The sequence below is a fragment of the Centroberyx gerrardi genome, chromosome 2 (assembly GCF_048128805.1).
Source record: "Centroberyx gerrardi isolate f3 chromosome 2, fCenGer3.hap1.cur.20231027, whole genome shotgun sequence".
NCBI classification, from domain to species: domain Eukaryota; kingdom Metazoa; phylum Chordata; class Actinopteri; order Beryciformes; family Berycidae; genus Centroberyx; species Centroberyx gerrardi.
In genome coordinates, this window is record NC_135998.1 from 33,762,588 (window position 1) to 33,788,991 (window position 26,404).

General features: G+C 40.7%; 1 protein-coding gene across 1 annotated transcript in view; it reads left to right on the plus strand.

Annotated features, from left to right (window-relative positions):
• The window catches only part of palm2akap2 (PALM2 and AKAP2 fusion), a 184,841-nt gene that overhangs the window by 90,364 nt on the left and 68,073 nt on the right, over positions 1-26,404 (plus strand). Inside the window, exons 4-5 of the mRNA XM_078288919.1 lie at positions 2,777-2,857; positions 9,818-9,948. Coding sequence (XP_078145045.1) covers positions 2,777-2,857; positions 9,818-9,948 — 212 coding nt within the window. The remainder of the gene's footprint in view (positions 1-2,776; positions 2,858-9,817; positions 9,949-26,404) is intronic.

Below are 26,404 nucleotides of genomic sequence, written 5' to 3' on the forward strand. Positions count from 1 at the left end.
CTTAATCTTAATTCACTCTCTGATCTGACTCCCTGAATTGAATTGGGATTAATCGATAAATTGTACGAATGTTTAAGCTTTAAAGTCATTCATACAAACGTCAGCACAGGCTCGGTGATCGTGACCCCGGTCCTCTACAACAGTGATTCTCAACCTTTTTCATATCAAGGACCCTAATTTAGTCCACATTAGGGCCACAGACCCCCATTTGATGCGATTTTGTCCCAAATCTGAGAATATTTTTATTGTCAGATATGATTTTGTCCAGAATCCCATGACTATCTGTACTGTAGGTAGAGAGATAACAGAGAAACTATGATCAAAACAGTCTTTTCTTCTACATTCTCTAATTGTGACTTATTGTAAACGAAGTCATGGTGAAATTTAACACTTCATCAATTTGCTTGGGACCCCCTGGAACCCCCTGAAGGACCCCTGGTGGTCCCCGGACCCCACGTTGAGAACCACTGCTGTCTGAATGAACGGGACGCTGGCTGCCCTCGGTCTCACACTATATATGGAAACCAAGAGGCATCTGAACAACCTTTGATCTGAGGATGTCAGGCATCTGTGTTGTGTGTGTGTGTGTGTGTGTGTGTGTGTGTGTGGTGTGGTGTGTGTGTGTGTGTGTGTGTGTGTGTGTGTGTGTATCTGCTGCTGTGTAGCCAAGTGCCCTCCAACACAGAGAATACACAACATGCCCAAGTATTTGTGTGTGTGTATCTGTGTATTTGTGAGTATATGTGTGTGTGTGTGTGTGTGTGTGTGTGTGTGTGTGTGTGTGTGTATTTGTGAGTATATGTGTGGGTGTGTGTAGGTGTGTGTACACGCCCCCACATAGTCAAGTATCCTCTAACACAGAGACCACATGCCCAAATTTTTTTGTGTGTGTGGTGTGTGTGTGCGTGTGTGTGTGTGTGTGTGTTTAGTCCATTCCTCGACCACATGTCCTTAACAGTCCCTGACATCTGGTGACCATACCTCTGCTTCTGCTTCCCAACCATGGGAACTGCTGCTGTGTTTGCTGTTGCGGTGTGTGTGTGTGTGTGTGTGTGTGTGTGTGTGTGTGTGTGTGTGTGTGTGTGTGTGTGTGTGTGTGTGTGAGAGAGAAAGAGAGATATGACCTAAGGCTTGGTTCAGATCTTTCCACAATCTGTGTGTATCTTCATGATGTGTTCTCCCAGCAAGACTGAAGAATAAATTCAGACTGTTCTGTTCTATTCTGCTCTGTTCTATTCTATTCTGCTCTATTCTGTTCTATTTTGTTCTATTCTATTCTGCTCTATTCTGTTCTGTTCTGTTCTGTTCTGTTCTGTTCTGTTCTGTTCTGTTCTGTTCTATTCTGTTCTATTTTGTTCTATTCTATTCTGCTCTATTCTGTTCTGTTCTGTTCTGTTCTGTTCTGTTCTGTTCTGTTCTGTTCTATTCTGTTCTATTCTGTCCTGTCCTGTCCTGTTCTGTTCTGTTCTATTTGCTTCTGTTCTGTTCTTTAATGTACTGTTCTTTTCTGTTGTATTCTGCTCTGTTCTGGTCTGATCTTTTCTATTCTATTTTGTTCTATTTGGTTCAGTTCTGTTCTGTTCTCTTCTGCTCTGTACTCTTCTTTTCTGTTGTATTCTGTTCTGTTCTAGTCCGATCTGTTCTATTCTATTCTACTCCGTTCTTTTCTATTCAATTATGTTCTGTTCTGTTCTATTCTACGCTATTCTGTCCTATTCAGTTATTTTCTTTTGTATTCTGTTATATTCTGCTCTGTGATGTTGTGATCCATTGCATTCTATTCTGTTCTGATCGGTTGTACTCTGTTCCGTTCTGTTCTGTTGCCGTTGCTCTAAGGTTTGTTCACATTTCGGGGTTTTCCCTGATGCTATATTTAGCAGACAGGAAACGTCCCAGAAACTCTCTTTCTGCTCCCAGAATGAGAGAGAGGGAGAGAGAAGAGAGAGAGAGAGAGGGAGAAGAGGGAGAGAGAGAGGGAGAGAGGGGGAGAGAGAGAGAGAGGGAGAAGAGGGAGAGAGAGAGAGAGGGAGAGAGGGAGAGAGATAACATCACACAAGGATGCCTTTCAGACAGAAGTAGAGCTGGTCTGGGATCTGCACTGTTTACTTTCCCATGCATTTTTAATAACACAACGACAGACACTTCACATCTTACTCACTTTATATTTTACAGTTTACAGTTTCCAAACACACACACACACACACACACACACACACACACGGCCTCGGGGTTCATTCATCTCATCATGAAGTTACGGATTGTTCTCCTCACCTCCAGTTCAACCCCGTCTCCCCTTCAGTTGGAGGTCTGATCCCTCTTCTGTAGATCGCTGCAGACTCGAACCTCTCTCATCCCTCTATAAGCCCCGACCTCTGACCTCTGACCTCTGACCCCTCTGATCCTTCACTTCCTTCCTGCGTACGCCTGCAGATCATTTCTCCCCCTGTCCCCGAGCGAGAGGCCGGAGGGTAGCAGGGAGTCACTCCTGCACTACTGAGAGGAATTATTTGGAAAATTTATTTATATATATATATCTTCAAAGTCAGAAACATATTCTTAAAGGAGAATACTGTCTGTCGTGTTTAAAATAGAAACTTTACAGCGTCAAACCAAGCTTGAGATGAACTGCTTGCATTACTTCTTTCTGTCTGCACCGCCCTCCACAAACAACAAACAACAAACAACAACCAATGAAACCGATGAAAATAATCTGTGTCCTTTGCTCTGGAGATTTCATTTTTAACTGACGATGTTTGTTTGTTTGTTTGTTTCTCAGGAGAAACGTAAAAGACAAACAGAGATCGAAGACAAGAGAAGCCAGCTCGATGACCTGGTGCTACAGCTACAACACCTCAAGGTTGGTGTGTGTGTGTGTGTGTGTGTGTGTGTGTGTGTGTGTGTACCTGTTTTGCTGTCTTGACCAGTCTGAGTTTTAGACCTTTGGAGTGAGTTTATTTTTGCAAAGGGAGGACATTTTGTCTGGTCTTTACTTCTTTAAAGGGCCAGTTTAGAATTAGGATTAAGTTTAGTTTGGTTAAGAGTTAAGGTTAAGGATAGTTTAAGGTTTAGGATTAAGATTAGCTCTATTTACTCTAACCGTTCCCACACTCACTTGGACATCAAGTTCAAGGACTTTTCAATGGCTTTCAAGACCTTGTTTGGTGAAATTCAAGGATGATGATCTGATGGTCAAGTCAAGAAATCCTTGTGAAATCATTACCATGACAAAACTGCTGCTATATCAACACAAATCTCCATCAGAAGTACTTTTAAGGCCATCTACGCATTTTCCAAAACTTTTAAGGACTTATTTTATTTTTCCTCAAATTCACAAACTTTCAAGGATTTCCACGGGTAAAGCCTGAGGTTAGGGATGAAGCAGAGAGCGATCAGGTCCGGGTTAGAGGTTAGGGGATGGATGTCGTCAATGAAGGTCCTCACAAGTAAAGTAAAACAAATGTGTGTGTGTGTGTGTGTGTGTGTGTGTGAGACCCATTCATCTCTCTTGATCCTCTCCATCTCTTCTTCCAAAGCCATATAGTCCGGGCCTTGACCCTATCTGTCAGAGAAAGAGAGAGAAAGAGAGAGAAAATGTTGTTTATAATGCTCACTGTTAAGGATCATTAGCGTTCTTTCATTTACAGCCGGTTTCTCTGTCCGCCTGCATGCTGCTTTTTTACGCTCATGTGTGCATGTTTGATTGTTTGTGTGCGTCAGTGAAAGTGTTAGTTAGCTCCTGGCTCTGCGCTAACGGCTCCTTCCATCCAAAAAACATCCAGATTTGGAGGCTCCTGGTGTGCAGGGTCACTGCCAAGGCTGTTTTCTCCTCTCCAGCAAACACGCACAACTCCAAAACCACACATTAAACATTTTCCCTAATAATTACAGCCGGCCGCTACCGGTAAAAGCCAAGGTTTTGTTTCAAATAAACAAGAAACAAAGAAGTGACGCAGGCGGCTGACGGTTTGTGAGTTTGGAAACATCTGAAGCATTTAAACAGCTTTCAGGCGGCTGCGATTCATGTCCAGAGCTGTTGAACTTTTCACCCGATGAAAAACGAGTCTCTCGCCCCTCCAACAACACACTGCTGCTCGTCAGGTGGAGACACACCAGATCTAGGCATCCGGTTTGTTCTGAACACTGATAAACCAGGTGATGTCCCTTTTATTGTTATGTAAATGTTGCGCTTATGACGAAGTCCAGTGATGTTGATGACAAAATCAGCAGGATGCACTCATTTATATTCTTATCATGTTTTAAAATAAAGAAATAAATAGATAAACAGATAGGAAGTACCTTGAATGCAAAAAGTAAGTTTAGTAATACTCTGCATAAGCGCACAAATGAACGAAAGCGCACAAGTGAGCAAGGAACGACACAAAAAAGGCTTATATACATGCAGCTATGCATCATGTATCATCATATTTTTAGAAATTATGCACGATGGTAATTCCTGAATTTCCCCAAAGGCGATCAATAAAGTGTTATCTTATCTTTAAACTAGGATAAAGTCAAAAACAGTAGCACAAAAGCAGTTTGATTACAAAACTCTATATATCCATTTTGGAAAAGAAATCCTTACTTGAAGTTTATCATTCAATAAGTCTAAAATCTAGAGGATCCAGTCTGTAAAGGTGTGAACCGAGGACTTCAGCTACTACTGTCATTCAAAAAGTGACATATTTTTGTTTTTATTTTGTCCTATCAGTGATTTTGTAGTAGAGTAGATGTCACTTTTTTTGAAATGATGAGTGTTTTAGAATTTGGAAAGAAACACTCACCCATGATATCTGACTCTATTAGAGTTACAACCTGCTGTGTAAAGAGCAACAGCTACAGCGTCACATGTGCAGCTGGTCACAGATAAAGCAGCTGCAGAAGACTGTTGCTCCACCTCCAGAAGGAATTGTTTGGAAAGTCCTGCAGCATTAATGTTGCACAGATGCAGGGTGGGGGCCTTCTGCTGCGGCCAGCACCCACTGTACTAACAAATATCTGCGGTAACCACTTTTAATATTTGCAATAAAATACATTCCCTTCTCTAATTAGACTGTACCGAGTCTTTAAACACGCTTGGCACGCACGCCTCCTTTATTAAATACGTTTAATTCCTGCATTCCAGTTTTTTTTCAGCATTTTACACACGTATGGAAATATCAGAAAAGGAGATGCATTGATGAAAGCCATGTGCACAGAGAACATACTGTCATTAAAACAACAATCTTCAGTCCAGACTTGGGTCCAGTTGCATTAGATTCCTGTAACAGATTCCTATAGGAAGGATCTGTTGCTTCTGTTTATCTCTGGAGAAATACAGCATATCCAATGTGATCTCATAAAACTTTGTGAAATTAGCACAAAACTGAAATGCAGATTACATATTGTGGACACGAATTATGTGAAAATTACGTTCCTCCACCATGAACTGGATTCTGTGACAAAAACATGATTTGGACACAGTGTTTTCAGCTAAACGTTGGCTAACGGTTTAGTTTAAGCAAGTAAAATAACTTTGGTTAAGGTTTGGGTTAAGGTTATGGCTAGGCAACTAAAACAACTTGGTTAAGGTTAGGGAAAGGCTTTGGTCTTTGGTTAAATAGGAAAAACTTTAGCTAAAAAATAAAATTTGACAGCAGAAATGTTCTTTGTACAAGCTGGGAATTGAACTCTGCTTCACTGTGACACTACTTCCTGTTTATAGCTGAGCCTCCTTCAAGGAACCGTTCCGTCTCGCTTTCCGCGCACAGAGCATGTATTTGCATTTCGAGACTTTGTGCTCATTTCATTAAATTTCAGAAGAAGAAGAGAGAGTGCTGTTCTCCTTATCTCCATAGGAAACAATGAAAAGGAGCGCACCTAAACGCATGTAAAAGGTGTCGTCTGAACCCTGCTCTGCCCATTGAGCCACACAGGGAATCAAACCGTGGCAGTGTTACCTCCCGAGCTACAGAGCCAGACAGTGTGTGACTCTGAGTGTGTTTAGTCGTCCTGCAGACAATACCAGCAGGCCTGAACTCCACCAGATACCATCAGCATGCAGCCACACAGACCCATTTAATGGCCATTACCTCTGAGAGGCGCAACAGCCAGGCGGCGTGAAGCCGGCCTGTGTGCCTGCGCTCTCCAGAGACAGAGAGGCTCATGGGAGAGGAAGCCAGATAACCAGATAAGGAGCGCTGGGCTGCAGGGGGGTCAGGACTCTCTCTGCATCTAGTTTTATCCCTGAAACGTCCTTAATTTCTCATTACATTAACATGAATTATCCATTAAACATAACATAGCTTGAAAAAAAGTAAGGTTAGTATCAGGGGTTTTTAAGGGATTTATTCATGGGTTGGTTCATGGAGACACTAGAAATTAAGGGATTTTTATGCCTTTTGTGCAGGTTTACGGGTTATTCATGAGTTATTAATGGAAAGTTCCTGTCTCCCTGAATTTTACATTAAATTAGAAAGTAAGCAGTCAAACATTAAGGGGTGTTTAAGGAGGTTTTGATGGGGTCTCCTCCATTAATAACTCCTAACATGAGTTATTATTATTATAGTTATCAATAACTGATTTTGCATGAATTAATGGAGTAGTTAATGTAAATGTAAGGGTATTTTAAGGGATTACTGGTTCATAGAGTTCACATCATTATGGTTTCAGAGCGAAAGCAAACTGGTCCCAGCAGTTCTGCCTTGTCCAAGTTCTGCTGAAGCCTCGTCCAGAAAACATTTTCAAGAATGTGGTTGATTTATCTGTTGGCATTCGTGCTTTTTTTTGCTGATTGGCGCTTGGTCCGAGGTCTGAAACATTTATAAAGATTTGTATGTGTTTTATAAAATGTTCCTGTTAAACAAAGGTCCAGGATATTTATAAGTTTATCTCACTGATCACAAAACAAGCCAAATCCTAGAATATTCAGAAAGTTTTATGATTTCTGTGTGAGAGAAAGTGGTGGTTGAGGGACTGAAGCTTATTCTACTGCTGCACTCATTAAGAGTGTAACTAGAATAGTAAATCTAAACAGTAAAAGAAGAAGAAGAGTAGAAGAAGAAAGAATCTGAAACAGTAATCGGCATCAGCCTCCTGCAAGAATTAGTTAACTGTACCAGTTAATGTGAATGGGGTACGAAACCCTCAAAACCTCAAGCAAGCAATTTCACGAACTTCCATAGCTGTAGTAGAAATAAAAAATAAGTAAAATAATTGTTTGCAGGACATGTTTGCAGTTTAGAGAGCAGCAGTTTCACTCCATCGCTAACTAATGCTACCTGGAGGCTCAAGCAGATTACAAAGACGAAAACTCTGCCATGAACACCTAATAGAGGATTTGAGTTTTTTCATAAATAGGATATTCTTCTAAAATTCCCAAACCTTTAAGAGTGCAGTCCGGAGCGGCTGTGTGTCAGAGCAGGAAATGGAAAGTTTGTTTGGCGGCGGGCGTGAGAGAGAGCAGGCGGAAGTAACCGCTCAATTACCCTGCAGAACTTTATTCAGAACTGTTTCATTGAGTTTCATTTTACTGATACCGCTCCACAGGGAGGTCAAAGGTCAAAGGTCAGGCTCTGGAGCTGGTAAGGCTTCAGTGTCTTGCTCAGTGACACTTCAGCAGGGCGGAGGTTTGTAAACACAGGGCCTTGAAACCCTCGGACTCTGGCTGAAGGAAAGTCTCCCTGCTCCCTACATCATCCCGCTGCCCATTTTTATAATAACAATAAAAATATATAATAATATTTATAACTTCCTGCTGATTCTCCTCCTACTAACAACACAGCTACCATGACACAGCTTAAACAACGCTGCTACAGAAATATGATACTACTTTATGTCCAAAAAAAATAAAAAATAAAAAATCCACAGACTTCATCAGTTCAAACTGATTTTAAGTCCAGTGGATTTTGTTTTTTATTTTTTTCGACGTCTTACTTCCTACACAGACAATATTACTTTATGTATAAATTCTTGTTGAACAGTCCTGCAGGTAAACTAGGTAAACTAAAACTGTTATTTTGATCAGGAATAAGAATAGGATGGAGATGAAAAATACAATAATTAAAAAATAAATTGAAGATTAAAGATATGGTGCCATCATCATGCTAATGCAGTGTTCCTATTGGCTAGAAAGAATTCTCATTATGCTGACTTTTGATAGATTTAGAGACATTTGCAGTTTACAGATGAATAAATATACAGTCCAGTGAAAAGAGCGTCAAAATGTGTACAAATGTGCATCACCAGCTATCCACATTATCAGATTTACAGAGCAGAAATACAAATATTCACATTTATTTCGACATGCTTGACAGTCCTGAAGCTAATTTACAGGCTGACTTCATGTCAGGTTCTGGTTCTTTATTCATACTTCCTACTTCACTGTCCCGTTACGGAAGTTCATTCAAAATTTCCTGGCTGACAACCATGAGTGAGTGTTGTGTGTGTTCTCTGTGTTAGAGGGTGCTTGGCTACATGGGCGCGCACGTACATGCACACACACACACACACACACACATACAAACAAATAGCCCCCTTGCCACATTCTGACAGCAGCTGGTAAAATGCTTTGGCATCATTTCTGCAGTGCTCTGAGTGAGTGTGTGTGTGTGTGTGTGCGTGTATGCGAGTGTGTGTGCGCGGTCCGTGCCTATGCACACATGGACCTCCATCTGTTTGTGTGTGTGTGTATATCTACTGTATACTGGCATGATTTTGTGCATTTGTCTTTGTGTGCATCTGTTCGTTTGTGTGTGTGTGTGTGTGTGTGTGTGTGTGTGTGTGTGTGTGTGTGTGTGTGTGGGCCTTCAAGTTCTTCATTGTTTGTCAGCTCTTCTCTTTAGAGCCAAGCTGCAGTTTAACAGTAAACAGTCAAAGGTGAAGCTCAGTGTTCCTGCTGGAGTCTGTTGTGGAAACGGCAAACAGCTCCAGACAGAAGTGGAGACATTAGTGACATGAACACACTGCTGCTGCTCTGCTGCTCTGACAGACACTCAGCACATACAGTACACCAACTGTGTGGAGAATAAACTCTTTCATCAGGTCACTGCTGTGTGATGAGAAGATTGGTAGATTGGTAGTTTCACCACTGTGTGTTCTATAGTCTGTTTAGTGCACTATGGTGCGTAAACAAACAGTTTTCAGATTGCCCTAATCCAGTTTGTACAGTTTATTAAACATAAACAACGTGCTGAAGCGTTTACATGGAGCAGGATGAAGTTTCAGTTCTACAAACATTTCTCAGAGTCAGAGCTGCTCTGGAGGCAGAAACAATCCGATTGGTTGAGTTAAACCTCAGTGGGCGGAGCCAAAGAACCACCTTTTTTCTGGTTAAGTAACATTAGACTGAAGTTCAGTGAAAAAGACAAGAGGTAAGAGAGGAGGAAGCTAATATTATGAAGGCTAGCGCTCTGCTGCTAACTGAAAAATACAATCTATCCATACTAAGTTATCTAGGTTAGCTAGTTAGCTAGCTGACCTTCAAGTTCAAACTAGCCATACTAGCCTATAGCTGCCGACCTTCCAACATCATGAATGCCATGGTCATGAATGAATGAAAAAAGAAGTCACTGGCATTTATATTTTTTTATTAGGGGCATTAAAGCTCCCTTGGTCTGAAAGGATTCACCTTCACCAGCCTGAGAGATGTGTGTGTTGCTGTTTGAGACCTGAGTTCATATTCCATCTGTCATGCAAGAACTGTGTGTGTTTGCATATGTTGGCCTACATGTACCTGTGTGATTATCTATATTGTTTATTTGTGCTAGCCTCACCCCTCTCTCTCTCTCTCTCTCTCTCTCTCTCTCTCTCTCTCTCTCTCTCTCTCTCTCTCCTCCCTCAGTCCAAAGCCATGCGTGAGCGGTGGCTCCTCCAGGGGACGCCCAGCGGAGGAGTGGAGGGAGAGGAGGCACGGCGGAAACAGCTGGAGCAGGATGAAGAGCAGGGGAAGAGGATGGAAGACATGATACATAGGTACGCACACACACACACACACACACACACACACACACACCTCTAACCCTCTCTCTCTCTCTCAGTACTTTTCGGCTTCGTTCACACTGCAGGCCTTCATGCTCAGTTCTGAATTTCTGCTCATACCTGATAGTTTTGGATGGATGTTCATATCTATTGTAGGATTTAATCCATATCTGATACCCGCAGGTATCAGATATGGATTAAATCCTACAATGTTAAAAAGACACGCGTGTGCAGGGTAACAATAACAAAAGACGTCACATCTGGGTTTTTTTTACCTACACTTCTCCTGCTTGTTTTGAACACATTTCAGTTACAGTTTGTTCCTTCAAGTTTTGACTGAATTGAAGCGTCTCCCAAATACCGCTCAAGTCGGCTATTTCTCTGTCTTTCCATTGTTGTGTCTCGTTGTCCTCCATGTTGACGCTGGCTCAGATAAGCTGCTGTGGACGCCAAAATTACGACAAATGTCATGGCAACACTGACAAATTCCAGTTTGAGTGTTCAAATGCAAGTCGCATATAGGTCGCGTGCCTCAGTGTCCGATTTTGTACCAACTATCCATGTGTCCTTTTTGCTTTCCACGCTTATTTAAAACTATCAGATTTGTGTCACGTGTGAGCAAAAAATAATCCGATTTTAGATAGATAGATAGATAGATAGATAGATAGTGAGGATTGACCCTCTCTCTGAGGACAGCAGCGACAATAGAGGATTATGCCTGTCTTATCTTTTATCTTTTATCACGTCAGCCATGTTTGAAGAGTTACAGCAGAGTCCCAGAATAGAGCTGTAGCACTGTGAGAACATGGCACGACACAAACACACTCATACTGTACAGGGGTTAACATACACACACACACACACACACACACACACACACACACACACACACTGTAACTGGAGAGGGCTTGGAGGTATGGGATTCTGCATGGCGGCTCTGGAATCTAGCTGTTCTGTAACCTAAGAGTAAAATCTACATTTCTTTCTCGCACTAGCGTGAAGACAAACACCAACCCAGAGCCATATAGATATAGATATATATACACAGTCCATATATGAACCTTCACTGGAGGTTTTTAAAGCGGCTAATGTGAAACGGAGATAGGGCAAGAGGTGATAAGGAAGGAGGAGAAGAAGATGGAGGGAGGCATTAGAGAAAGGAAGCGAGAGGGAAACACAGAAAGCACGGAGACAGAAAGCAGAGATACGAGCGAAGGGTGAAAGAAGAGAAAGAAAAGTGAGACAGTTGAGAAAGCTGAAGAAGAAGGAAAATAGAGAGCGATGTGATCCTGGCTACGCTTCCTGTGTTTGTGTCTCTGGGAGGAGCTTCCTGGTTCCCATCAAGCATTGCTGCCGAGACAGTCACTTATTCCCCCCGTGAACAATCGGGGCATGAGATCATCGGTGCCCACTCTCACCATCCTGATGCTTTCCAACACGGAGAGTTAAATGTTTTCCACCGGGGGGGGGGGGGGGGGTTCGGCTTCAGTCTCCTGCAGGAAGACACTTTAACTCCGACCTGCTGCACAGATCTTTATATTTTAAACCTGATGTCACGTGTTTTAGTTGGAGAGCGCTGCCTGCAGCCACAGAGAATGGAGTTTCATTATAATGCTGTAATCCCCAAGTATGCAATGCTTCTGCCAAAACTCATATTCTTTGGAAAGCGCTATACAAATAAAATGAATTATTATTATTATTAGTTGTGGTAGTAGTAGTAGTAGTAGTAGATGTAATAGTAGTAGTAGTTGTAGTAGTAGTTGTTGTAGTAGTAGCAGTAGCTGTTGTAGTAGTAGTTGTAGTAGTAGATGTAATAGTAGTAGTAGTTGTAGTAGTAGTTGTTGTAGTAGTAGCAGTAGCTGTTGTAGTAGTAGTTGTAGTAGTAGTAGTTGTAGTAGTAGATGTAATAGTAGTAGTAGTTGTTGTTGTAGTAGATGTAATAGTAGTAGTAATTGTAGTAGTAGTAGTTGTAGTAGTAGTAATAGTAGTAGTAGTAGTAGTAGCAGTAGCTGTTGTAGTAGTAGTTGTAGTAGTAGTAGTAGCAGTAGCTGTTGTAGTAGTAGTTGTAGTAGTAGATGTAATAGTAGCAGTAGTTGTTGTAGTAGTTGTTGTAGTAGTAGTAGTAGATGTAATAGTAGTAGTAGTTGTACTAGTAGTAGTAGTAGTAGTAATAGTAGTAGTAGTAGTTGTTGTAGTAGATGTAATAGTAGTAGTAATTGTAGTAGTAGTAGTAGTTGTAGTAGTATTAGTAGTAGTAGCAGTAGTAGCAGTAGTAGTAGCAGTAGTAGTTGTAGTAGGCTAGTAGTAGTAGTAGTAGTAGTAGTTATAGTACTAGTAGTACTAGTAGTGGTAGTAGTATACATATACATATACAGCAGGTAGTTTCAGCCAAACTGTCTCCAGTGTTTTTTATACTGGTTGTTTTATTCTTTGTTGCTGCAGTGGTTTGTGTGGAGTCGGCATTTTCTCCTGCTGCTGGCTGCAAACTCGGTTGTTTTCTGATCTAAAACCGCTCTGCATATTTGCACTTTTTGGAAAAAATAGAATTGATTGCTACATAAACTTGTGTGTTAACCAACAAGACAGTTTGCCTGTTTATTTACACTTACAATTCAGCCACCAGGCAAGAGTTTTATGTAAAGTAACTTATCAGCCTAAATCACAAAGTGGGGCTGCAGTAGAGAAGAGCCTCACATCCCCCTCTAATTCAGACCCTGTAGATTCTCCCTGTTTGTCCAGATGAAGCTCTGCTGTCAGGTTTGGTCTCTCCTCCTCACAGGAAGAGATGAATCCAGACTTGAGAGTGAAATCCAAACTGTCTCCTAAACAGCAGTGAGCAGCGCTCCGTCCAGAGAAAGCTGGACTCACCAACGTTAGATCTTCTCCTCTCTCGTCTCTTTGGTTTCTTTTGGTATAAAGCATCACAGAGCGGCCGCTTGGTGAACGTGAGCTGCTGTGTGACGTTCACTGACCTCACTGTGCAGGATTTCTGGGTACTGAAGTTCAAAGAGCTTTCAAACAGTTACCTCTCACTGCCAGTGTGTGAAGTTGACTACTGGGTTTCCTCCCATCCTGTCAGGTGGACTGGAGACTCTAAATTGCCCATAGGTATGAATGTAACTGTCCACCTGTGTAAGTCCTGTGCTGGACTGTTTCCCTGCCCAATAGGCGCTGGGAAAGGTAAACAAACTAGAAAAGGTTAAATGTTCTGTAGGAAATATGTGTGCTTACTTCAGTTTGAAAGGTTAGAAAGTTAACATCATTATAAAGAGTTTCAATGTGTTTAGAATTTGATTACTTGGAGCTCAATCAATCGAATTAACAGGAATGAAAGCTGACTTTTGTAAATACAATGAAATGAAAGTCTCCTCATGTTTACTGTGTGTGTGAAGCAGAACTCACTGTATAAATAATTTAATTACATTAACATTACATTAAATTAAACTGCAACATGCCTGCCCACTGGTGGACTAATGGCTAGTTGGCTTGACACAAGGTGAACACATATTATATTCTTACACCAACTGAAGGGTTGGTTCTGCAGAGGTTCTTGCCCGTAATATAACAAGGGAGAGTTACATACAGAACGCATCCAGCGACTTCATTTATTAAAAATCTGTTAAAAAAAATGTACACAGCCTGGAAAATGAAAGGATTTTTCTGACCAACCTGTAGGAAAGTTTCTGAACTGTAGTTTGTGGTTGTGCTGCTAAACCTTTAGTTTCAGTTTGGTCCCTGACCTTTAAAAAGCAAAATGAATTTAATGCTTCCTTATGATTACATATTGTGGCAGCATATTATGACTCTCATTTTAGACCGCTTCAGTTTTCTGTTTCCTGTTTATTTTCATACTGAGGAACTGAAGAGAGGCTGTATTGGTCTGCTCCCTCCGTAAGAAGGCTGAAATGAGACTTAACTCACATGACAATGAGGCACAGTAAGGACTTATGTTTGTGGTTTTAATTGCTTTTGTAACATATCCAACCGCTCTCAGTGCCTCTTTAAAAAAGCACGTTAGACAACAAGTCTATTCACCAGCCGCTGAATGAACTGATTCACATTTACTACAACCACAACTGTACTGCGGCCCACAATGCTCTCTCTTTGACCATTCACCGCTGCTCTGTTTACACCAGAGCCGACGTTATCCCGCTTCTAATGACAATCTACCGTGTTGATGTTATTTCAGCGTTTGGTGATAAGCTAGCTGGCGGCTGACAGGGTCTCTTTCATCTGAGGTTTGACAGATGTGGGGCGGGAGGAACCGGTTCAGTGTGATTCTGACTCACTGATGCTAACTTGACCTTTATATTCTGGGCCGCTTGTATGCTCACATAGGGAAGGATCAAACACACATGCACACACACACACATATACACACGTATGCACCTATGCACACTAAACAACAGGGTAAGAAACTAACTAATTAGGGGCATTTTTCCCCCCATTGATGTGATTTTTAGGGGCATTTTGGTCCTTTTCGAGGGCAATTTTATAACAAAATATTACATCTGCATTGCATATTTGCAAATAAACACTCAATTTGTACCACTAAGATTTGTTTTAAGTTGTTTCTCCTTGCCTTAAAGAAGTGGATAGTGCTGTTTTCTCCTCTCGGTCCCCAACCAGTCCATCTTCCCCCCCTCCTCCTCCTCCATTGTTGAGTTTTTTACCATATTGTTTGTTTTATTTTTTGTTGCTGCAGTGGTTTGTGTGGAGTCGGCATTTTCTTGCTGCTGCTGGCTGCGTGTTGCCAACAGTTTCTCCTGCTGCAGGCTGCTTACTCGGTTGTTTTCTGATCTAAAACCGCTCCATTTTTCTCTCCCAGAACGCACTGGAAGAAAAATTCCCCCGGTCAGAGCAGAGGCTCCCACAAATCACCTACGGTGGCCCGTGGGGGACAGTAGCACCTTTCACACAGGAATACTTGAATATTTGAAATGTGAACAGGGCGAAATGCAGGAACTCCTAATTATCTGTTTAATTTCACAGTCATTTTATAATGTTATAGTGTATAGGCATAGATGCGTACATACTTTAACGTAACATTGAAGGTAACATGCAGTTGGCGCTTGCCGGGTGTTAATTTCGGACGCTGCCCTTCACACCCAGTAATGTCTCCGCTCCGTCTCTACAGCAAATGAAACAACTGTGAAATATCTGATCCCGTCCACTGTAAACAGCCTCCTGTCATCTCAGAAACACCTAAATCAGTCACACTCAAACACTGGCAGCTCTCTCTCTCTCTCTCTCTCTCTCTCTCTACACAGACTCAAAGGTTAGTAAGGATTTGGACAACCTGGCATTTTTTCCCTGCATGTTTTCTACATAAACATTGCTGCAGAAGAGATTCTTAAGCTCATATCATTGTGAACCAGCGTCTCAGATTTGTGTTGAAATTTGCTTAAAGAGGGCCTCAGCTGTCTGGGATTAAACTCTGGAGGATTAACAAAAAAAAAAAAAAAAACCATCTTCAACTCCAAATAAAGCAACAGAGTGAGAATGTGTGGGAATCAAAGGAGCGCCTGCAGTTACACAAATCCTAATCGTGAAATCCCAGAACAAAATAATCTTCCCCATTGCTATTTTGGTTGGCCAAACTGACCTCAGATCAAATTCAATTCATGTAAAAAAAATTTAAAAAAAAACGCTCCATCTAAACGTTGTCATGGATGCAGGGTGTGATGTCATACCGCTAAGGTGGGAAAGATTTCAATTGAGATGTTTCCTCTGACAGGACAGGACACTGATACACTGTGTGTGTGTGTGTGTGTGTGTGTGTGTGTGTGTGTGTGTGTGTGTGTATTCCAGGCAGAGGGTGTGGCGTCTCTATATTTACACCCTGTGGAACGCCATCCCAGAATATCCCGTAACCCGGGCAACCACAGTCTTTCCACTACTGATAGGACAGAGCTGAAGAGTGGGGATGAATACATACTCTACATTATCTTTGTGTGTGTGTGTGTGTGTGTGTGTGTGTGTGTGTAGGCTAACTATCTTCCAAACAGTTCCTCTTGGTGCAGCAAGCCTGTAAAAAGTGGGATTTATACGATGATAACAAAATCTAACTCTCACTCGTAAACTTCTATGAAAAGAAAAATAAGCCTGCAGTGAGAGTAGAAGGACAGAAGCCCAGACAGCTCTGTGTCCGTCTGGGTTTCATGGCTGTTATACTAATAATACTTGCACCGGTGCACAGTTTAACACACACATAAACATACAGAAGAGAGACAGAGAAAGTGGCATAAACAAGAGCGAAGAGAAAGAAGAGGAACAGCTGTGTCTTCCTACAGTGGACACACTAGCTTTGAATGCAAGAAAGAAAGAAAGAAAGATAGAAAGAAACATACCTAGTTCTGAATGCATGAAAGAAAGATAGAAAGAAACATACCTAGCTCTGAATGCATGAAAGAAAGAAAGAAAGAAACATACCTCGCTCTGAATGCATGAAAGAAAGATAGAAAGAAACATACCTCGCTCTGAATGCATAAAAGAAAGAAAGAAAGAAACATACCTAGCTCTGAATGCATGAAAGAAAGATAGAAAGAAACATACCTCGCTCTGAATGCATGAAAGAAAGAAAGAAAGAAACATACCTAGCTCTGAATGCATGAAAGAAAGATAGAAAGAAACATACCTAGCTCTGAATGCATGAAAGAAAGAAAGAAAGAAACATAGCTAGCTCTGAATGCATGAAAGAAAGAAAGAAAGAAACATACCTAGCTTTGAATGCATGAAAAAGATAGAAAGAAAGAAACATACCTAGCTTTGAATGCATGAAAGAAAGAAAGAAAGAAACATACCTAGCTTTGAATGCATGAAAAAGATAGAAAGAAAGAAAGAAAGAAAGAAAGAAAGAAAGAAACATACCTAGCTCTGAATGCATAAAAGAAAGAGAGAAAGAAAGATAGAAAGAAACATACCTAGCTTTGAATGCATGAAAAATAGATAGATAGAAAGAAAGAAAGAAAGAAAGAAACATACCTAGCTTTGAATGCATGAAAAATAGATAGATAGAAAGAAAGAAAGAAAGAAAGAAAGAAAGAAACATACCTAGCTTTGAATGCATGAAAAAAAGATAGAAAGAAAGAAAGAAACATACCTAGCTTTGAATGCATGACAAAAAGATAGAAAGAAAGAAAGAAATAAACATACCTAGCTTTGAATGCATGAAAGAAAGAAAGAAAGAAAGAAAGAAAGACGTACAGTTGTCCCTATCATTACATGAAAAGACATAAGAAGATGAAGAATAAGAGCAGCAGCAGGGTCTTTGCAAGATTTCCCTTCTGAAATGTAGTGGAGGAAAAGTAGAAAGTCTCACAACATGGAAATACTCAAGTACTGGCATCTTACTTAAGTACAGTACTTGAGTAAATGTACTTAGTTACTTTCCACCTCTGGAAGAGACACAGAAAGACAAGAGAAGTGACCGTTATTCTGTGTGCAGAAGAAGAAGAAGAAGAAGGAGTCTGCAGAAGACAGAAGGAGGCAGAATGAGCAGCAGCAGTGGTAGTTGAGCAGAAATCCCTGTCATTACATGGACAGGCTGAGTAAACAGCAGCAGGGACACAGTGAGCCGTCACACCGCCGCTTCACATCGCACGGCTCCATGCAGATGTAGCCTTTATAGAGAAGCAGTTTTTACACATGCATGATTAGAAAAATGTATTTTGTTTTTTATTTTTTCATGAAGTACCGGAGCAGAAAGCATGCCGTAGTTTCAAACGCTGAGCGAGCTGAGCAGCCAAACGGAGTCTGCGGGCCGCAGAGAGCAGGCAGGCCGCCTGGCTGCAGCTAACTATAAATATTCCAACAAAGACAGGCCGCTGAAATGTTCTGTATCATGTTACATAACGGTTCTCTGTGAATATTTGTCTTTTGCCTCAGAGCCACAGTGTAAGCGCACAGTTTTCTAAGCGGCCGGACGAGAACGCTGCAGTTCAGTTCAGGCCAGCTCGTCCCAAACTGTGCTCGATGAAAGATAACAGTACAGAGTCTGCCTGCCTCTGTTTCTGGGTATTTAGGATATACTCACATATCAGACATATTCATATTTCACATCATCTTCATATCTCCTCTCAACAGTAAACTCACCTCTCCGACTGACACTATTTTGGGACATTTGGAAGCCTTTAAAACCCCAAATGACTCAGGGAAAGATAGGACTGCACATGTTTATAATATTTTCAGTGTTGAGATATTAACGTTACTTCTGAATGTAAATATAAATACATCAACAGGAGAAGGGCATGTTCACACTACTCTGCTACAACCTGCCAGCACCTTTTTTTTTTTTTTTTTTTCACTTTGCATTAAAGACAATGGGGAGCGGCCAGAAGGTGGAAGGAAAGCAGCTGCTTTGTGAAAAAGTGCTGCGCCTGGCTCCTTTTAAGGCAGAGCTGAGCACTTTCTAAAGTTGAAAATTAAAAGTTCAACTTTTTAGAGGAGTGCTCATGAAGTCAACTAGGCATTTTCCTCACTGGTTCTGATGAAACATGGAGGGACGATGCATCTTGTTACTGATTGTTACCAATTTCCCAGCCCCATTTCACTCACCTGTGCACCTGCAGCCAATATTATGATTCAGGTGTGAAAAGTCAGATCCCATTTCAGTGTTTTGGCAGTGAAGAGAGAGAGAGGAGAAAGTGTGCGAGAATTTCTGACTAAAAAGTAAATTTAAATAGAATTGACTTGAGGGAGCAGTAGCATCAAATAACAGTTTTACGGATGCTGAATATCTATCCTAACATGGTGTGTGTGTGTGTGTGTGTGTGTGTGTGCCTGTGTGTAGACTGGACTTAAGTGCAACTCTAAAACATGTCATGTTGGATCTATAAAACTCTCAGATCCAGATCCAGCGCAGCCTCCTGTTCCTCTTTACTTCTCAGCCAGAGCTTCTGCTTACAGTAAACTTGGAATAATAACACACTCGCTTCATAAACCACTTCTCAAAAACCAGAAACACGATGTGCTCGGTATCCGTCTTGATGTCAAAACAAATCTTTTCTGGCAAAACAGGATCTGTAAAAGCAGAGGAACGGCAGAGCGTTAAAGTCACGGCCGAGCGCTGCGGAACAAAACAAAAATGTCACATTAATAAATCAGATTTGCTCTTATCTTTCCTCAGGGACACTGGAGTCTTTCTGCTCCGGCTTTTATCCCTCGCACTCCTTTTGGTTGATTTCACGGTCTCAGAATTTAAGCCTATTAAATTGTTGCACTCGTTTTAAGCCAATTTGGATAAGGGTGTCAACTAACTGCGTAAAATGAACAGTAAATTACAGTAAATTCTGGGAAACAGTGATGATTTATACTAACGCAGCCTGAACTGACCTACACTCTTAAAAAAAAAAAAACGTGCAGTTTTTGAAACATGTGCATCTAGTGTGGGATGACTTATATTTGAGTTACTTTTCAACAAAGCATATTGTGGAGATCTGAGATATTGAGCATCAAATATTTGACAAACCAGCTGAGAAACTGTTATGTACTTTCTATGTGTTTAAATATTTAACCCCCCCAAAAGTTCTTAAAAAAATACAAAAATAACACCACATAAGCATAAAGTAAGATTCAAATATCACAAATATGTGTTAAAAAAGAAAAGTCAGATAGAACCTTATAATTACACGCTCACAATAACATCAATATGTTAATATATGAGTCAATATGTGTTTTGACAGGGAGGATTTCAAAATGACTAATGTGTCTTCTGTATTTCTGACTGTCTGTTGCTTTGTGTAAAAAGTACTGGAACTTATTTAGCAGCGGTTCATCGTTTTATTTCCACAACAGAGTGTGTTCATCAGACCAAACCTCAGAGTGCAGCACATAGTTTACTGCGGCCCACAGTAACATTACCAACAGAAGTTGCTCAATATAATGCAGCAGTGCTTTTCCAGGACCGGGAGAGGCCACACACGGATCAGCAATTATTATCCAAAGCCACCGGCTGTGTTATCAAAACTTTCCCAAGTCCCTGCAATATAAGAAGGGCTGAATGAAACACTGTGGGATACTGCTGTAGGTTAATAGACTGTAAAAAGGGCCATTTTGGCTATATAAGCACACCTAATGGACAAAAAACATCAGTTGTGGGCAGAGGTGGGGACTCAAGTCACATGACTTGGACTTGAGTCAGACTCTTGGGTTCTGGTGACTTGGGACTTGACTCTGACTTGTACTCTGATGACTTGAAAATGTTTCTAAAGTCTTGACTTGAGATCTTGTGTTTGTGTAAATGACTTAGATTGAAAGTGATGAGATTTGTTCCAGCGGACGACTGAATTTAAATTCTGTTTTCTGAATTTGTATGGAATGATTGAATTTATTGAAGTTGAAACTGATTATAGAAATCAAACTCATGATGCTCTTACCAAGTTTTTATCCTATTAAAACCATATTGCATTGAAAAGTCCTAGATATTTAGTTTTCTTTAAGATATTAAATTGATACTGGACTCTTGATTTGTTCTGACTTGACTTGCTGTTCTACATTTAGACTTGGACTTGACATTAATGACTTGGACTTGACTTGGACTTGACTTGGACTTGACTTGTTAATCTACATTTAGACTTGGGACTGGACTTGAGACTTGTGCCTCAAGACTTGAGACTTAACTTGGGACTCGCGCAAAGTTGACTTGGTCACACTTCTGGTTGTGGGTCATGAGAAAAATTATTTTAAAAGAAAAAGGCTTGAAATCACTGCACTAAAGGATGTAGCAGCACATACACTGCAAAAAATCCTGTCCTAAAATCATAATTTTATTAAAACAAGTGAAAAAATCTGCCAGTGAGGTTTGATAATTTCACTTGTTTCCAATGCAAATCGACTTGTTTCAAGAATTTAGTAGAATCAAGAGTCATTTTCTTGACAGCAGTGCAGTGATCTGTCTTATTCTGACTGGTTTCAACAGACTGACACTCATTTCTAGAAAAGTCCTGAAACAAGTGAAGCTGCATTGGAAACAAGTGGAGTTATCTCTCCTCACTGCAGAATGTTTCTCTTGGTTTAAGAAAAACAAGATTTGAAGGCTGAATATGAGACTAAATGACTTGTTAAGGGTGTTTTTTGCAGTGTATAGAGTCATGGATCATGTAAAAATCAGTGTTGAGCATGTTATTGATCACATTACGCCGTCCTGGATCCATAAATGAATCTGGAGGATTCGCCTCTATAGCTGCTGGATGTGATGCTGCCTGTATCTCACCCTGTCATCAGCCTTTCTGTACTGTGAGTGTAAACTAGAGGGCAGATTATCACTCAGGACAGAAATAGGAAGCAGTGGAGCATGATGGTACATAAATTTATATCAGTGCTTTCCTCTGCAGTCTGCAGTGTGTGAACTTTAGCCGAGGACAGTTCATCTCTCATGATAAAAATAGTAAGGAACAAAGTATTGTGTGAGGGAACAAGTCGTAGCTTTAATCTGTGTGTGAACTTGGGCAGAAAACAGATCGTAACTCAAGGCAAAAATAGGAAGAGAAAGAGAACTGGGAGATGGATGATACACAAACCATCAGGAATATATTCTTAAATTTGAGTCGCACAACCTTTTGCACAATCTGCCTCCATTTTCTCACGGTTTAAAAATCCAAACCTCGATGAATGTGGATTTCATATGCAGAAGTAACATGGGAGAGCAGGTTTCACTTGCATCCACCTGGTCTGGTCTGTGTCATGGAAACAGCAGCTGCTCCTTATCTTCTGTACATCGGTGTCTCTCCTCACTGCCTGTCTGTGATCTGGAGGACAGATCAACACTCGGGACAGAAACAGGAAGCAGCAGAGCGTTGTGTGACAGCAGATATAAAGTATTTCTACCTGAGTGTGTAACAGAGCACAGTTCACTGCTGTAAGGAACAGAGTGGGCTGCTGTATGATATACTGCATACAGGTCTGATCAAAGCCACTTCGGCTGATAGGTTTACATTCATATCTGTGTGAACAGACCATCACATCAGAAGGAGCAGATTGTAAAGCTGTATTGTGGCAAATTGAACTGTATATCTTGTAATCCTATCTGTTTGTGCTAGCTAGACAGCTGGTAGTTTCTGTTGGTTAGTGGCATGTAGCAGACAGACACACTGGCTAAGAAAACTGCTGTAGTTTGGGAAAAGAGCAAATTTCAGTTTTCATTCATTATCAAGAAAATGACTCTCATTCACCACTATCAAGAAAATGACTCTCATTCACCACTATCAAGAAAATGACTCTCATTCACCACTATCAAGAAAATGACTCTCATTCATTTCTCAGAGGCAGAGCTGCTCTGGAGGCAGAAATGATCTCATTGGTTGAGTTAAACCTCAGTGGGCGGAGCCAAAGAACCACAGTTTCTCAGAGCGCGAGTTAGCTAACTGGCTAACTTGAATGGCAAAGAAAGAAACTCTGGTAAGAGAGGAGGAAGCTAATATTATGTAGTCTAGCGCTCTGCTACTAACTGAAAAATACAGTCTATCCATACTAAGTTATCTAGGTTAGCTAGTTAGCTAGCTGACCTTCAAGTTCAAACTAGCCATACTAGCCTATAGCTATCTAGGTATGCTAGTTAGTTAGCTGCTGACCTTCAACATCATGAATGTCATGGTTATGAATGAATGAAAAAAAGGAAGTCAGTGCCATTTATATGTTTTTATTTATATTTAGCTACACTGAATAGATTTCACTGCTTAAAATGATTTTCAGCTTGGAGGCTAATAATACAGTCATGACTGCTTTGACTACAACTGCTGTGGTTCTTTGGCTCCGCCCACTGACGTTTAACTCAACCAATCAGATTATGTCTGCCTCCAGAGCAGCTCTGTCTCTGAGAAATGTTTGTAGAACTGAAACTACAATCTGCGGGAAAAGAAGTATATCTGATCTTATGGTTGAAATAGAGAACTACTTACCCATCACACACACACACACACACACACACACACACACATACACACTCTTCCTTATAATTTAGTTAGATCTTCTCCCTCTTTTATACCCTTAGTCTGTTTGTCCTTCTATCTCTATATCTCTGTCACTCTGCACACACACACACACACACACACACACAACCAGATGTCTGCTCTCCCTCCTCCTGTATGATGTGGAAAAGCAGTGCTGCCCAACCCGGCGTATCCATGGCAACCGGCCTGCGGTTAGCTGGTAGGGCGGGGGCGATGACATCACTGGTCTCTTTCAGCAGGGTTGCCACGGAGATATTAACACTGCCAGACAGGAAGTATAGGGAGAGGACGGACAGGAAGTAGAGGAGAAGGAGGGACGGTGTGAGGTCATCATCCCCATCACACACACACACACACACACACACACACACACACACACACACACTGTTCTGCTGTGGGGGGGAAACAGCTTTGATCAAAGTAATTTCAGTTGATAATGTTTTGTCCAGCTGGGACTTCTTCCTCCATATTGTTTTTATCTGCTTCTTTCTTTCTTTCTTTCTTTCTTCTTCTTGCCTTTCTAAGCTCAAATATTAAAACACTAACAACCACAAGAGCCAGTAACGCCTCCACATTATTTACCAGTAACTCATCTCCCATCATGCATCTGCACTGAAGATCTCCCATCATGCATCTGCTATCCTGGATTTATGACTGCTACTGACTGTTTTCCTCTCTCAAAACTGGAAAGGCATATTGCAGCATGAAACTAGCAGACTGACTGCAGCATGTTAATTCCTCTGGTTTGGTTTTGGGTTTGCATGTTGACAGTCTGACCACTAGATGGAGCCAGACACAAACTCTGCTCTGCACTCTGAACCTCAGCCAGAGACAAAACACCAGAAAGAGAAGAGGCTTGACAGTTAATTACAAACCTTGGGACTGACTGTAAATCTGTTTGTAGATTTGTAGTTCAGGATTGTACAACTACACCTCCAATAATAATAATAATAATACCAAACCTATAAATATCACTGTGTGTGCCATATGCCAAATGTTTAATTAGTCATACTCTTACTACTACTACTACTAGTACTACTACTACTTTACCTATCTTTCAATCTATTGATGACCAAGGGATTTCTGGCTGACAAATAAATTGCTCAATACTCAAATTTTAAAGACATTTAAACTATTTCTAATGAATTCAACTTTCTACCTTGTCAAATTGAAGCAAGCACACAGATTTTCTTCAGAAAATGTTGTTTTCTACTTCTTGTTATTGTCTCTTTCTTATGATGTATCTGTCTATTCATCTATCTGTCTGTCTACCTATCTATCTATCTATCTATCTATCTATCTATCTATCTATCTGTATATCTATTTATCTATCTATCTGTCTGTCTATCTGTCTATCTATCTATCTGTGTATCTATTTATCTATCTATCTATCTATCTGTCTACCTATCTGTCTGTCTATCTATCTATCTATATATCTGTATATCTATTTATCTGTCTATCTATCTATCTATCTGTCTGTCTATCTGTCTATCTATCTATCTGTATATCTATTTATCTGTCTATCTATCTATCTATCTATCTATCTATCTGTCTATCTATCTATCTATCTATCTGTCTAGCTACCATAATTTGTCTAACATAATTTAGTCTGATAAGCGATTTGTTGATGAACTGTGCTCAGTAGATGACGACCTGTTGGCCCGTCCCAGTCATGAATATTTACATCAGCAGTCTTACTGGACACTCATTATAATATCATGCAGACCTTGTAGACCGTCAGTAGTTTCTCTCTCTCTCTCTCGTCACACATCTCGCCCCTCGGCGTCTCGGGCAGCAGCTCAGACTCGGGGAGCAGAAGCAAAATCCATTTCCTGCCACAGAGAGGGAAAAAGGAAATGAGACAGGGAGGAGGGGGGCAGGGGTGGGGGGGCATCTGCTAGAGTGAGAGGGGCAGAGGTGAGGACAAAACAAGATAAGACCAAAGGATCCTCACACACACACACACACACACAGACACACCGGTTTTATGTGAGGGTGTGTGGGTCTTTTGTGGCTCGGTTCCAGTGAATCGCAGAATACTTAATCTCAGGGAAAAAGGAAAAAGAAGTACTGTAGTGTTTTGGGCTGAGTGGTTGTTGAGAAGTTTGACTGCTGAAGAAGTCGGGGTGAGGAGAGATCAGAAGGATGAATCCTAACACTCACCACATTTTTATGTTATCTGTCCAAAAGCGTGTGCTGGAGTTTTATGACTGTGTTGCAGATAACAGCTGGTGATTTATGTTTTGAATTTCTCAAGTTGGAAGGGAACATATTCTGTTGGTTTTTTTAGTTGTGACCGGCAGCTCAGGTCTGTCGGTCCCCAAAAAAAACCAAAAGAAAAACCCGCTGCACATAAAGAGCCGTGTGATAGAGAGATACAACTCTTAAACCTTTCCCAGACTGCCATCATTTCTCCTTTAGATCACTTTAGATCACACAGATGCAGGGTCTCTGGTTTTAATCCTGGGGTCGGCACATAGTGTTTACATGATGCTATCTGAACATGCGAAGAGACTCCCACACACTGTCGATACTTCAGAATCAGAATCAGGTTTATTGCCAAGTAAAGTTCACAATACAAGGAATTTGCCTTGGTATGTAGGTGCATACAATAAACATGGAGAAGTAGAAGTAAAAAGCACAACAAGTACTGCAAGTCAAAGTCAAGAATATAAATATAAAAATACAAAAAGAAAAAGAGATATTTACAATACAGAATGTGAAAAAATATAATAAAAAAATATGCAATATATCTGCTATTGAAGTGAAATGGAAAATGGGAAAGCTGTACAGTTAGTGCAAACATTTAAAACATTTTATTGAAGAATTACAACGTTTCGGTTCTGAGACCTTCGTCAGGCAAACAACAACAACAAAAAAAAAGAAGGTTGAGGAGAGAAATAAGAGGCAAGAGAAGAATTATTTATGACTGCTACTGACTGGTTTCCTCTCTCAAAAGTGGAAAGGCATATTGCAGCATGAACACAAGTAGAGCCACTTCTGCTTCAAGTCATGTTACTCATGTAGAAGCACTTAGATCTGAATTGCTCAAGTAAAAGAGTAACCAAAGAAATCTCAAGTTGTCTACTAACGCTTACATTTACATTTTTTGATGCTCTTTTTCAGAGCGACAAATGAAAGAGTAGAATAAGCTTTACTTCCGAAATAATCAACAACACAAGCAGCAACCAATAGCATGCGAGTTACTTTGAATGACAAGCATTTATATTATGTGCATTTTCCCATATTCCTTGGTTGTAGTCATTGCTCTCAGGTCTAAAAGTGCACTCAGGTGAAAAGTTAGAGAAAATACTTAAAAACCACTCAAGCAGAAGTCCTAACAGTAATCAAAAGGCATCATTAAGAAACTTTTACTGAAGTGCAGTAACTAGAGTAGTTGTAATTAGTTACTTTGATCTGCTGAACGCCTCCTACAGACGTTTCTCACCATATAAGTTTAGCAGTCAGTGTCAGTTGACTGGTGTCTGACGAGCCTGCTGTGA